We start from the raw sequence: 15452 nt of genomic DNA, 5'->3' as shown, positions 1-15452 counted from the left end.
TGAGTCTTAATGCAATGTACTGATTTGGAAAGAATAAAGCTCAAGCTCACATGGCTTGGTTCTTTTAAAATTTTGACTACAGCTGTAAGTTATTTGAGAACTGGCATTAATGGTAATTCAGCATACAATTTCTGAAACGAAGGAGTGAATGATTTTGTGCTTCTCTTTATTTAGTACTTTTCATTGTCGCTGTAGTGATTTATATTGGTTACTAGTAAAAAAAAAAAAAAAAAACGCTCCTATTTACTTCGAGAGTTCTGCAGGTGGCGCATGAGGCTCAGTGAGCCTAATCCTCCATTTAGTCTAACTGAAACATCTTAATGCAGACATCGACCTGTCTAAAAGTAATTTATTTAATATAATACCTACTGATCATTGACATACAACCTGACCCTGTATAAAGGTAAAGACTAAATTTATTAGTGATTAGTGAACAGAAATGGTTTTGATCTGTTCAATTTGGTGAACGCTGAGAAAAGTAACAGCACCCACGTGACAAAGTCATCCAGGCGCTGCTTCTAATGAACTAAAATTTATACAAGGATAATCCACAACGTAATTGTAATAGGCCTTTTATTTAAACACAGTAAATAGTAAAGAAATACATTTAATATAAAGAAAATAACATGACGCATTGCTGTTTCTATGGTTACTACCACCCTGTATCGTGTAGTTGCGCCCATATAGTTCACGCGCATAGAAGAGAGCGTGTTAAAAGGATGACAACCAAACAAACATACAATACTTCATAACTGGATTAACTTTGAACGTTAACTTTAACGCCTTATGTATACGCGCTTAATGACAAGTCACTAACTCTAAATGTTAATTAATGTACTTCGATATACTTTAGTTTGTCGTGATCTAGTCAGGACTTGCAATGGACTTTAACGCGCGCGGACCGCGACGGAAGTGTACAATCAACAGAGGATAAACGACGCGTCAACGACATTGTTATGAGGGACCGACTGGCTGAATTAAATCCGGTAAGTGATTGAACTTATTGTAAAAAGGGTCAATAATATATGGAGATGAATGTGTTTTAATAACAAAACACCACATTTTACATAACGTTACACATACATAGGTTTGGGAGTAACTTTCTCCATTGTTTATTTATTCTTTCCACGTTTGTGTCAGTGTAGTGGTCTTCCTCCTGATTTGTGCTGATTTGTAACATTTATCTTTGTGCTTTGTTTTAGGGCAGGCAAAGTGCCAGTGAAGATGGGGGTGTCATTTTGTCCATGGAGAGAGATGGCTTCATGCAGGACTTTTTCAGAAAGGTACAGTCAATTATCTTATGATAGGTGCTCCTGTAACGTTATACTGTATACATGTGATGGACAGTTAATTGGAATTCAATAAAATTGATTGAATGCATATTCATCATCAGTAAATGTCAGATATTTCAGATCTGTTATTTTAGTATTGGTCATCTAATAATATTTTAAATTGACTTTTATTTTTATATTTTCAAATATTTGATTTTAAGTTAAAGTTGTTGTAATTTTGTTATGTGTTTTTGTCATTTTTATTAGTTTTTTAGTATTATTTCTATTTGGCTTTAATTTAGTTTATCTTTTATTTTTTGGTAATTTTACTTCAACTCTTCAAATTTTATATCAGTTAGATACCAGGGAAATATTTTAAGATTTAGTTGAAGATCTTCATGCAATATTTGTATTTTATTTAAAGACCCCTTGTGTAGAAAATCAAGTTTTTAATGTTGTGTATACAAGTCTATGCATTGTTTTTAGTACACTAATTCATTAAAGAAACCTTAATGTTTGTGTTGAACTATGCTTTGCTTTATAACAGGTGGAGAACGTAAGAGGTGTCATCGATAAGATCTCCTCCCTAGTGTCTGAGGTGAAAAAGAAACATAGTGTGATCCTTTCAGCCCCCAACACTGATGAGAGTAAGTCACCCCTACTCAAAGATTGTGAAATTTGAGAATACGTTACAACTGAAACAAGTAAGAACTAGTTTCTGAATAGTCAGGTAAATAGTTTTAAGTGACAAGGGGGTGCAGGGGGTAGGTTCAAACCCTTCTAGTGTTGTTTTATGAACTATCATCACTGAGCACTTGACCCCAGTCTGCTTCAGTGAGACCATCCCTGCAATGAGGGGTCGAACACACAGAACAAGTTTTTCCATTCCACTGCATTACTTTTCCTTTGTTTCAATGTAAAAACTTGATGGTGTGTGGTGGTGTTTTAAAATGAGGAAGTCCTCACATTTTTTATATACACATCAAATGTAAATTTAGGTCTGGTACACTTAATTCTCCTGGTTAAATAAACATTACGTTAAAAAAAAGTGAGACCAAATACATTTTTGCTATAACTCTGTAAATTTCTATTTATTAATGGTGCACTATGTACTATTTTTGCAGTAAAATATCCAAAAACCACTAGGCCAGTGTTACATATTTTTATTCAGTTGAGTACTTACAATATCTCAAATGTTTCTAACTATTTGTAAAGTGTGAGAAAATTGCTATTTTAACCTAGGAGCAGGGACGTCTGAGCATAGCGTCTGAGGGAGTCGCCTGTCCATTGCGTCATATCTGCGTTACCCTCGGTTTCTGGTATTATTTGGCAGAAGTGCTTGACTCTTAGCACTGTAAACAAGTGTCACAGCAGCTGCCGAGCAAACACACAGTAACGTCACAACATAATTTTCAACACAAACAAATGTATCTAATATGATAAATAGAGCAGCGTTACCTCATACTTGTGACAGGAAATGGCCCAGGCGACTGTGTCCCGTCGCTCACAAGGCGTGTTGTTCATCTCATTAACAAATAGCTCCAGTGGCCTTGCTCAGCTCCTCAACACTCGGTCCTGCTCTGCTTCATTCTAAAGTAACGTTAATAACCGCATCCATCAATATGATTTCTGCCCGAGTCCTATCCCGATTCTTTTCCACCGGCTGTGAGGTAAAGACTGCTTGTCCCAAGATGCTGCACTCAAACTTAGCGTCATCAGACTATGCCTTTGTTTTGAATAGGTGCCCTCTAGCGGACGGAAAAGTTGCATAGTGCACCTTTAAAACCAACTATACATTTCAACAAGTATGGCTTATTTATCTATGGCTGCCACTATGGGTGGTACACTTTCCAGCTGCTAGATTACCCCCTTGGTGCCTACTGCTGTAACTTCACCTGCAGGTGTCGCTGTTGGACACTGTTGACTTTTACACTTTTTAATGTTACATTTTGTATTATTAGTGCCATGTTTATTTATTTATTTATTTATTTTTTAAGGAGACACTGCCTCCCTTACCTCCTCAGAGGAAATGCTCCTGGGCTTGACCAGGGATGCCCAAGCCTGCTCCTGGAAGGCCACAGTCCTACAGAGTTCAGCTCCAACTCCAATTAAACACACCTGAACCAGCTAATTAAGGTCTTACTTGAAACTTCCAAGCAGGTGTGTTGAGGCAAGTTGGAGCTAAACTCCTTAAGACAGTGGCCCTTAAGGAGCAAGTTTGGATATTCCAGTTCTATATGGACGTGTCTGACCGTTGCGCTCATGTCGCGTCTTTTGCAGCATCTCATGCATGACACCACATTCTAAAAACATGGAGTATTGAATTAATTCTGATTGATAAGTACAAACAAATTGTTTGCAAAATGAACGCTAAATAGTGATTGGGTTGGTGTGTGTGTGTTTATGTCATAAGCTTCAAATCAGAATAGATTTTTTTGGCATGCACACACTGCACGAATATACAGTTTCCCGCTGTTTACGCATACTATTTTCTACATTGATTCTTTTCTTTGTTTTACAAAGCAGACTTTAATGTGTTTCTATGTTGGGCCCTAATGTAGGAAACAACGAGCACATGAAGCTTTGTGCTGTACTGATATCATATCTGTCAAGCAGTAAAAACATCTCTTCCCGCGCCCAAAACAAGGCATCTGTGGAGAGTCCGAAACAAGGACTGGTGGGACATTGTCCTTCTCCACTTCACACAGACAGTGTGTGAAAAGAGAATTTTAGAATTACATGACATTCATCGTTTATGACACTTTTTCAACACGCATTCAACAACAACATCTTGTTCTGCACATCATATGTCATTGCGCCTTTTCTATGTCATTGCACATGCGCAGTACTTTCCAGTTTTCGTTTTTAATCCGATCAAGTGTTTACATGTCCTATCAATCGGATTAGAAAAGGTTTGAACCACCCCTTAGAATCTGAATGAATTTAATCGCATTTGGCCATTTCATTCTCATTGACGTGGTTACATGTGACTTTTTTTATTCCTACTGTGCTTCTAGTGCGATTTAGTTTCCATTTAAACGCAGCTACTGTATTAATTACCTTCTTGTTGTTAGACACCCGTAAGACATCCGTTCATCTTTGAAACACAAATTAAGATATTTTAGTTGAAATCCAATGGCACAGAAAAGCCTTCATTGACAGACACCAATGTCATTTCCTTTTCTCGCGTGTCAAACCGCCAAACTGCTGAATCACATGACTTTGGCAATCCGAATCATGAATCGGTACACTGATTCATAACGGTTCGAAGCTTTGTTTTGAAATTGGCTTATCACTAAGTCGTTATTTCGTTGTTTTTTGCGCACAAAAACTATTCTTGTCGCTTCATCAAATTATTGTTGAGCCACTGTAGTGAGATTGGCTTCGTAACGATATCTTTAGTGCCTTTTTTGGGTCTTGACAGAGAAATTGACATTGGTGTCAATGAAGGCCTTTCTGAGCCATCGGATTTCAACACGCATATCTTCATTTGTGTTCCAAAGATGAATGGAGGTCTTACGGGTGTCAAACGACATGACACAATTAAATACACAATCAAATTAATGAAAGAATTTTAATTTTTGGGTAATGACTATGGCTTTGTAATAAATGACAATGGCTTTGTGTCACACTGCAGTTGTCTTTGTCTGAACCCACATTACATTTTTCTCTCATTTATATTCACATACACACACAAACGTATACTCAGGATTCTGTCACGAATAAGGAAACCATTTTATAACTCTCTTCCCAGTGGCACAGCCTTATTCAGCACAAGACAATGGGCTTCCTCTGCCCGGAAATATCACATCACCTCACATCACTCTATAAAATTACATCTCTGTAGCATCCAGGAAACTACTGTAGGGAAAACATTTCTCAAATGCAGCACATACACTTGTGGTTACTTTGACCCTGGGGCATATGTATAGAAAATAATTCAAATAATAGGGGAAGGAGACCCCTTAAAAGTTACCATAAGGAGTCAAGTTTGGGCATGCAAGGTTTCACATTCTTAATGTTAAGTGAGTGTGTTGAGGTTAGTTTTGGCTGTTACTTGCAGGGCATGTATAGGACATGCAGGCAGGAATGTGAGATTGAGATATAGACATCTGCAAGGGGAGTGTTTCTGCAACAAAATCTGTGCTCGTTTTTCTTCTACAAACCCGATTCCAAAAAAGTTGGGACACTGTACAAATTGTGAATAAAGACAGAATGTGGAAGTTTCAAATTTAAAGATGACATATCACATGTTTAAACTGAGAAAAAACACATCTCAAAAAGTTGGGACAAGGCCATGTTTATCACTGTGTGGCATACCTTGATCTTTTTATAACAGTGTAAACATCTGGGGACTGAGGAGACAAGTTACTCAAGTTTAAGAATATGAATGTTGTCCCATTCTTGTCTAACACAGGCTTCTAGGTGCTCAACTGTCTTAGGTCTTCTTTGTCGTATCTTCCTCTTTATGATGCACCAATGTTTTCTATGGGTGAAAGATCTGGACAACAGGCTGGCCATTTCAGTACCTGGATCCTTCTTCTACACAGCCATGATGTTCTAATTGATGCAGTATGTGGTCTGGCATTGTCATGTTGGAAAATGCAAGGTCTTCTCTGAAAGAGACGTCTGGATGGGAGCATGTTGTTCTAGAACTTGGACATACCTTTCAGCATTGATGGTGCCTTTCCAGATGTGTTAGCTGCCCATGCCACATGCACTCATGCAACCCCATACCATCAGAGATGCAGGCTTCTTAACTGAGCACTGATAACAACTTGGGTTGTCCTAGTCCTGTTTAGTCCAGATGACATGGCGACCCAGTTTTCCAAAAAATAACTTCAAATTTGGATTCGTCTGACCACAGAACAGTTTTCCACTTAGCCACAGTCCATTTTAAATTAGCCTTGGCCCAGAGAAAACGCCTGCGCTTCTGGATCATGATTAGATATGGCTTCTTTTTTTACCTATAGAGTTTTAGCCAGCAACGGCGGCGGTGGATTGTGTTCACTGACAATGTTTTCTGTAAGTATTCCTGAGCCCATGTTGTGATTTCCATTACAGTAGCATTCCTGAATGTGATGCAGTGCCGTCTAAGGGCCCAAAGATCATGAGCATCCAGTGTGGTTTTCAGGATTTGACCCTTATGCACAGAGATTGTTCTAGATTCTTTGAATCTTTGGATGATGATATGCACTGTAGATGATGATAACTTCAAACTCTTTACAATTTTTCTCCTTTTTGATATTGCTCCACTCTTTTTCATCACAGCATTGAGGGAATCCTCTGCCCATCTTGACTTCTCAGATACACTGCCACTCTGAGAGGCTCTTTTTATACCCAATTGACCTAATAAATTGCAAATTGGTCCTCCAGCTGTTTCTTACATTTAACTTGCTACCTTTCCCAACTTTTTTGGAATATTTGGCATTTCAAAATGTCTCACTTTCAACATTTGTTATCTATATTCTATTGTGAATAAAAAATAAGTTCATGAGATTTATAAATTATTGCATTCATTTTTTATTCACAATTTGTACAGCTTCCCATCTATTTGGAATCGGGTTTGTACATTTAAGTGTTCTATCTCTCGGAGATGTGTCAGGTTGACAGTAAAAATGAACGATCTGTTTGAGGATTGTAGTGAGCATAGCCATGTAGAGGCACTTTTCATCCATGTATCTGTCTGCATTTTATATTCTTCTCATATATAATACACCACAGTGTTTCTCCAACATGACACATCATAATGTAACCGGTGCTGTAGAGAGGCAGGATTTTTTCCCAAAATGGTTTTCTGTAACAAATGATTTAAAAAAAAACACTAACTTAGATAGGCAATGGTTTATTGTATAGTCTATTATATGTGAGTTGTATATCAAGTGAACATCAGGCCCTGAAATCTCAAGGAGCCTCTGCATTTATTTGATCAAAGTACAATAATATTGTGAAATATTATTTCAATTTAAAATAACTGTTTTGTAATGTAATTTATTCCTGTGTTGCCAAAGCTGAATTTTCAGCAACAATTTACTCCATTTTTCAGTGTCACATGATCCTTCTGCAACATCTCTTATCAATTTTCAGGATTTTTGATGGATAGAAAGGGCAAAAGAATCACATTTATTTGAAATAGAAATCTTGTTAATCCATCCTTGTTGAATAAAAGTATAAATTTCTCTTATCCCAAAATATGACTTTGCTATCAGAAACAAAAGAAGACCTGGAACAACTAACAGTGGAAATCAAGAAACATGCCAACTTTGTCCGGACTGGCCTCAAATGTGAGTTCTGTTTGTTTGTTGGTTATTGTGAAGCAGAGATCACAAATGGACTTGGCAAAGGAAATAAATAAAATGATGGTCTATTTTCTCCTCAGCAATACAACAGAATCTTCCTCCAGATGATCAGGAGAATCAAGCCACAGTGGATGCACGCATTCAGAAAACACAGGTGAGAAATTTCTCTTTCCTTTAACGTCCTACCATCCTGTACAGTCATATTTTCATTCCAAAATGATTTATTGCACTTAATCTTTTTTTTTAGTACACTAACTTGTCACGTACGTTTGTGGAGGTAATGACACAATATAATGAAACCCAAGTGTCCTTCAGAGAGAAGAGCAAATGCAGGATTCAGAGACAGCTGGAAATCAGTGAGTCACGTGTGCCTTCATACATTCACAAACACGTATGCCCATATGATGTCTGTAAATTAGATAAACTAGTAAACTAGACTAAACAGTTGACAGATTTCCACTTAAAATTACCATACTGTATATATTTTCATGCACTGTACAAAGGCCAACGTATTCCCTCTGAGAAAGCACAAGTGCTGCTTTGTTTACAGTTTGTCTATCTGCAGTCCTAGTTTTGGTTTCCCTTTTTGAATTATGAATATAATATAATATAATATAATATAATATAATATAATATAATATAATATAATGATACCTGCTGATATTGACAGTTATTTCCTTAGACGCAGGCACTGAATGTGAATGTGCTAGTTGACAGTCAGCTTCGTGTGTCATGGCCTTTAAATTGTTTTTGCTAGAGATGAACGATATGTTGTCATCATATCAGTTATTAGCCCAGTATTAGAGATTTAAAAAAAAATGTCAGTATTGGTTGATATTAGATATATATTAACTACAATTGGATCCTTACGTTATGGGGAGAAAATGTCCCCACAAAGATGGCAATATCCGCAATCCTTGTCCTTATACAGAAGGATTTGTTTTACTTTTTGGGAAAGTAAAAATGCAGAATGTTTCCTGTGATGGGTAGGTTTAGGGGTAGGGGCAGTGTAGGGGGATAGAAAATATGGTTTGTACAGTATAAAAACCAATGGAAAGTCCCCATAAAACATGGAAACTGTGTGTGTGTGTGTGTGTGTGTGTGTGTGTGTGTGTGTGTGTGTGTGTGTGTGTGTGTGTGTGTGTGTGTGTGTGTGTGTGTGTGTGTGTGTGTGTGTGTGTGTGTGTGTGTGTGTGTGTGTGTGTGTGTGTTAATGAGGTACTTTCTTTGCTTTATTACGACACACGAAACGGAACGTTTTGTCACCGGAGACTGTAAGGCAAGTGTTACCTGGGCAACAGGGCTCCAGAGATCCTGCTGTACTTCTGCACAGTGGGCCAGGAGCAGAATGTCATGTGATAGTATAGTGAGACATAAGTCATGTGACTGTTGTATTTGCATGAGACCCAGTTACCTCAACTTTGCATTTGAGGAAAAAATCTTCCATGGAAGGTTTTATTTTGTTAGGGGAATTTATTTCAACGTTTTATGTATTTGTTTTGTGCTATCTGAAGTCAGTATTTGAGGTTCAGTTAGTATGTATTGAGATATGTATATTATATGTATGAATCTGCACTGGTCCACTGCTTAGGGGCCCTTTTTTTTTTGAATGTGTGTGTATTTTTCCAGCGGCCTTTGCAATGATGGTTTCAGCCATTAATGTTCCCTCTTATTTTCCCAGCTGAATCAATATAGTCCCCAAAGCACACTTAATATGACCACATGGACATGGTACGCACATACACTGTTCTATGACACACAGCCAAACAATTATCTAAATGGACTAGCCCATTAGCAATTGCTGGTCATCATTTCATGTTTACCCTTGACAAATTCACACACAGGCAGCCATTTATCAAACAGATAATGGTCTAAACAAGATCGACCAGTTTATGAAACGAGTGTTGTTGTTTTTTCTTCCCAAATAAACTCTCTGAATATTGTAGCTGGAAGAATTACAACTAATGAGGAATTGGAACAGATGCTGGAGACTGGAAACCCTTCAATTTTCACCTCTGATGTGAGTTCGCTTCTCAAACAGATTATTTCCAGTCTTACTGAAGCCTGAAGGAAGTAACATTAAAATACTGCATCTCTCACCCAGAGTCAATTTCCTTTGGCTTCTCATCTTACTGTTTTTGGGACATGACACGAGAGCAACACATTTTTAACAATTAGCACCCTCTGCTGGCAGTTCCTCAGCATTTTGTGTAATGGTCTGCTTAGGGACAGCTCACCCAAAAATAATAATTCTGTCATCATTAATCATTAACTACATTAATCATGTAGTTTTAAACCCATATTTATAACATGGAGTGCATACTGAGAAATATTAAACAACATATTATTTTCAGCAATTACACTTCCATTCAAAATTTAGTTGTAAGATTTTTTTTATTGTTTTTGTAAGAAGTTTCTTAGCCTACTCACCAAGGCTGCATTTTTTTTTTTGTTGTTAAATACAGTAAAAAGTTATTTAGCGAAATAAGCTAAATTTACAGCATCATTACTCCAATCTTTAGAGTCACATGATCCTTCAGATATCATTCTAATATACTGATTTGCTGCTTAAGAAACAATTTGCTCCTTAACATTTTTGCTGAAACAAATGATGATTTTTCTATTTTACAATTCTTCAACATTTCTCCTGTTTTTCCGGAACAAATAAATTGCTACATATAGGTTTTTATGGTAAATGATGGCACAGTTGGGTGATCTGTCCCTTTAACGTTTTTGCAGTGTTTTCACTGTTTTTAAGTTGAGAGGTTGTTAAAAGATATCATTTGTTTTCAGATCATCTTAGACTCTCAGATAACTCGCCAGGCGCTTAACGAGATCGAGTCCAGACATAAAGACATCTTGCGGCTGGAGTCCAGCATTAAAGAGCTACATGACATCTTTGTAGACATGGCCATGCTTGTTGAGACCCAGGTACAGTATACAGTATTCAGTAATCTGTATTGTTGTTTGTACACTTACAAGTTAGCATATTGGTTCACTTGTTGGTTGTTATTGGAACTTGTAGTGCATCCATTCATTGATTTACTCATTTATGTTGTACAGGGTGAGATGATTGACAACATTGAAAAGAATGTGAACAATGCAGTAGAATACGTCAGCCATGCTAAAGTGGAGACCAAGAAAGCTGTCAGGTACCAGACACAGGCCCGCAGGGTAAGAGAAGAAAACCTATAATAAAAAATATTAACAAAACACTGAAAAGATACAGATATATTTGAAAACCGTCTCACTTGGCAATACTGTTAAAATAGAGTTCCAGAAATCGCACAGTTCTCCATAGAGAAAGGGATGAGCTCTGAGATTAAAGGCTGGAATGCATTACACATAACACAACTTGAACAGATTTTAAAACACTAGGCATCACACATTTGCCAAGTTTGTAAATGGTTACAGAAAATACTCTGCATCATACTCTAAACAGAACAAACTTGCGCAGAAACATACTAGGAGACACACGACAAACGTTAATGTGTTTGAAAATCAGCTCAAAATATCAAACATGTTTGACTGGATGGAATCATAGTCTAACGCTAAAGGAGTCTGTGCCCATCTGATTGACCATTAAAAAAATAATAATAATAAAAAGAGATATTATATATATATAGATAGATATAGATAGATATATATATATCTATATATATCTATATATATATATATATATATACATATATATATATATATATAATATATATACTTTTTAAAAAAGAGATATTATATATATAGATAGATAGATATAGATATATATCTATATATATATACATATATATATATATATACATATATATATATATATATATATATATATATATATATATATATATATATATATATATATACTTTTTAACCCAAATGTTTGTCTTGCACTGCTCTGAGATGCGCCACATATAATGTAATCACATTGGAAAGGTATATAATTTTTTAGAATATGACCAATTGTTTTGCTAGATAAGACAAACTGCAATGAAACTGCAATTTGGACCTTGAACCCATTAAAGTCCACTAAATGGAGAAAAATCCTGTAACGTTTTCCTCAAATTTCTTTTCGACTGTAAAAGAGACATGAACATCTTGGATGACACAGGGGTGGGCAAATTACCAGTACATTTAAATTCTGAAGTGAACTATTCCTTTAAATGCCCTAATTGAACTAAAACCTAATCCTGGCTTAAGTTCTATTTGCACAGGATTAGTATTATCTAGGGACCTCTGTGATTTAGAAATTACTCCCCCACATCAAAATTCAGATGTGGGGGAGTAATTTCTAAATCACAGAGGTCCCTAGATACATAGACATTCGCACGGGCACATTCGCACGGGATAAGCAAAGCCTGTGATTTTACTCTAATTTACTGACTTATCTCCCGGATATGATGTCAAGACTTGTAAACGTTTTTTCGTTATAGATATACCTGTATGAAATCATAAACAGTCATATGTATCAATATCATTTTGATTGTTTTATAGTAATACAAATTATTCCGTTCAGTTAGATAACAGATGCTACAATTAAAAACAGAACTGAGAACAGTCCAGCGGCAGAAGTCAGATTTCATTTATCACGAGTGAAAAGCTGACAATATATGGCGGACGATTCAGTTTCAAAGCTAAATGTAAAAGCGCCCATACTGTTTTGTTGTTATATTTTTCATTAAGAATAGTATTGATATTAATATTAAACACACCATTCAAGCAATTTGCTCCCAAATTGGAACTCATTCTAAAGTGAAAATATAATTTGTGCGGTAATTTATAACGGTGCGCATTATGAATGCAGTCACCATTCTTTGTGAAAGATAAAGATAGAAATGTGCGCAGAAAACAAAAACTTTGCAAAAATGATATACGAACCCGGTCCGCCTAATCCTGGCTAAATCACAGAGATGCTGATTCGCACGGGACTAATATTATCACAGGACCTCGTGTTCGGCGAAATATGGTAGGTAATTTGTGGGGGGATTTTTACTTTACAAATTACAAACATGGCCGATTCGCATGCGATTAAGATCACAGACATTCTCTGTAATCATTACAAATCACCAGAGGTCCCCAGATAATACTAGCTCAGTGCAAATAGGGTTTTAGTCTAAGCCCTGTCTGTGAAACCAGGGACCTGTACCATGATGGTAGTTTAACAAACTCAGGGTTACAGGATTAGTTTCGAGTTGACAAAACCAATCTATTCAGGCTTTGTTTGTTTCCTCAAGCTTTGATCCTGAGTTTAGCTTTGACCTCAGTAGTGAACAGCCAATCACATGCTCTGGATCAGTTGCACTGAGAATTACTTCTTGTGAAAGTAACGGCAAGATTAATTTATCTCTTGTGCAGAATATTACATGATAAAGGGTGACTTTATTGCATGTGTCACTTTGCTCACAGCTGATTGGTCCAACTCAGTTTGTGGTCTCTTATCCAGAAACACAGCCTGCCCTGGAGCAGGTTAGCCATGGAGGGCAAGTTACTATGGCGATGAACACCGCTAAAAACCAAACCACTTTAATAGTACCTAAAACCCAGGATTGGCACAAACTAAGCTTAAACATATCTGGCTAGCCAGCCAATCCGGCTTCATGGTATAAGCCCAAGGCTTACATGATTTTCTGTGACATCTGTCATCTCCGACTGCCCAAAATCTGCAGACTGGCTCTGACTTTTGACAACTAGCGTCGACTCCTCCAGACATTAAATTGTGACAAAAATCTTAGCAAAAGCCATGTAGTGTATTCCAGCCTTAAGAAGCCACATTATCCCCCGGTTTCACAGACAAGGCTTAAGACTAAACTAAAATGTCAGACTAAAATTGCATGTTTCAGCTGTTTAAACTGAAAGCAACTTGCACTGACATATCTTAAAATGTATCAGTGTCATTGTTTTGTCTCAAGATGCACATCAGTAATGGGTTTTTTTTTTAAAAGGAGCATCATAAAAGCTACTTAAAAGGCCTGTCTGTGAAACCAGGCCCTAATAATATTATTAACAATTTGTTTTTGTTTTTTTACACTAATCAGAGTTTGTAATATTCATAAATAATGCAGCCCTAAAATATAAGACTATTTCATAATGAACACATTTAGAATATGTAGCGCTCTTAAGCTTTATTCTGTCACAGTGTACTACAGACTCAAGAATATTCTGTTCTACAGAATAGTAAAATATTATCATGTGGTTAAAAAAAATGCAATCATTATAACACTCTCTTTTTGTCTTGTGCAGAAATACATCATTCTTGGTCTTATTGTGTTGTCCGTGCTTGCTGTGGTCGCACTAATTGTTGGCTTGTATGTGGGCCTGACTGGTAAAACCAATACTAGCTCCGCCTCCTCCAGCTCTAATCCAGCGGCCAATCCTGTCTAAGCGTGACTTCCAAGGTAACAAGCAGTGCCCAATCAATCTATAATGATCTCATCTAGCCTCATTTCACTTTAGTGTGTTTTGAATGTCGTTTTTAAAGGTTTTGAAGAAAGATACAAATAATGCCAGTTTATTTGCTTTTAACAAATTACAAAAAAGTGATGCATATGCTTTTGCTAACAAAAACAGATAAATTTACATTTAGGATTTAGTTTTATAGTTTTATACACTGATCATTTTCTCATGTTGTTATTTATCTCTCTGTCATAGAAACATGTCTATGTTGCCATTTGTGGAGCCCTGTACATCATCATTCTTCTCATCATTTATTGTCATTGCAGTTTACAGCGTAAATAAATAGTTTTTGTCCTGCTACATACCAAACTGCACTTGATTTTATTACCAGTGAATTGTGTAGAAAATGGCAATACAGACTTTGGTCCTTGACTTCAATGCTTTGCCACTACAACAACCAGAGGTAATTTTCTGTCTTTTATTTATTCAATGCTACCGGTAAGTACATTTTGCACAATTGAGTAATGTTTTGTAATATTACAATATGTATATTTAGGTACTTCCTTCCTTGGGAGGTCTGACTGACAATGTGGCGTTAAATGCAATCCAACAAAGTGCACTTAAAATATGCTTTAATTAAAAAAAAGACACCGTATTATATTTAGAATCATAGGTTCAATATTCAAAAATGTTCGCAATGGTTTGACAGTTGGCTCCACACAAATATGATGTCAGATCTGTGAACAATGTTACAAAACATGTTTTAATCACTTAATGTCATTTAATTTTGTTTCTTACATATGGCTGTATGTGAAAGGAATGTAACCATATAGTCAAATGCTCTCAAAGTATGTTGTAAAATAAATGAGTTGCTCACACTGCTCAAAACTGTCCTTTTGTATCTTTCTGTTATTGGTGGATGTTCATCACATCATTTTTATTTTAAATTTGTTTGTATTAATACTTTTATTCAGCAAGGATGCTTTTAATTGTCTTTACAAACAAAACAAAACAAATAAATGCTGTCCTTTTGAGCTTTCTATTCATAATGCAACAGTTTTCGACATTGATAAATATTAAGAAATGTTTCTTGAGCAGCAAATCAGCATATTAGAATGATTTCTGAAGGATCATGTGACTAAAGACTGGAGTAATGATGCTGAAAATTCAGCTTTGCCATCACAGATATAAATTACATTTTAAAGTCTATTAATATAGAAAACAACTATTTTAAATTGTAATAATACTTCACAATATTACTGTTTTTACTATATTTTAAATGAAATAAATGCAGCCTTAAAAAGGGCTCATAAAAAAATCTTTCAGATAACAATCATCTTAGTTAAAGCTGCACTATGCAATTTTCCGTCTTCTAGAGGGCGCCTATTTAAAGCAAAGCCGTAGTTTGATTGGGACATGTGGTCTTTACCTCACAGCTTATGGAAAAGAATCGGGATAGGACTCGGGCAGAAATCATGTTCATGGATGTGATTATTAA

The 15452-nt window shown here is 36.2% G+C and overlaps 1 protein-coding gene across 1 annotated transcript; it reads left to right on the top strand.

Annotated features, from left to right (window-relative positions):
- Positions 1–680: 680 nt before the first annotated feature.
- Positions 681–14825, top strand: stx2b (syntaxin 2b). Its single transcript, XM_067413461.1, has 11 exons — positions 681–986; positions 1203–1283; positions 1819–1918; positions 7481–7555; positions 7651–7724; positions 7818–7926; positions 9517–9590; positions 10364–10501; positions 10634–10744; positions 13802–13956; positions 14210–14825. The coding sequence occupies exons 1-10, from the start codon at positions 957–959 to the stop codon at positions 13940–13942; spliced, it is 933 nt and encodes a 310-aa protein (XP_067269562.1). The 5' UTR covers positions 681–956; the 3' UTR covers positions 13943–13956; positions 14210–14825.
- Positions 14826–15452: the final 627 nt, after the last annotated feature.

This window comes from Pseudorasbora parva, chromosome 13 (genome assembly GCF_024679245.1).
Source record: "Pseudorasbora parva isolate DD20220531a chromosome 13, ASM2467924v1, whole genome shotgun sequence".
Classification (NCBI taxonomy): Eukaryota; Metazoa; Chordata; class Actinopteri; order Cypriniformes; family Gobionidae; genus Pseudorasbora; species Pseudorasbora parva.
The sequence above is the reverse complement of the archived record's forward strand: the minus strand, read 5'-3'. Positions and strand labels throughout refer to the sequence as shown.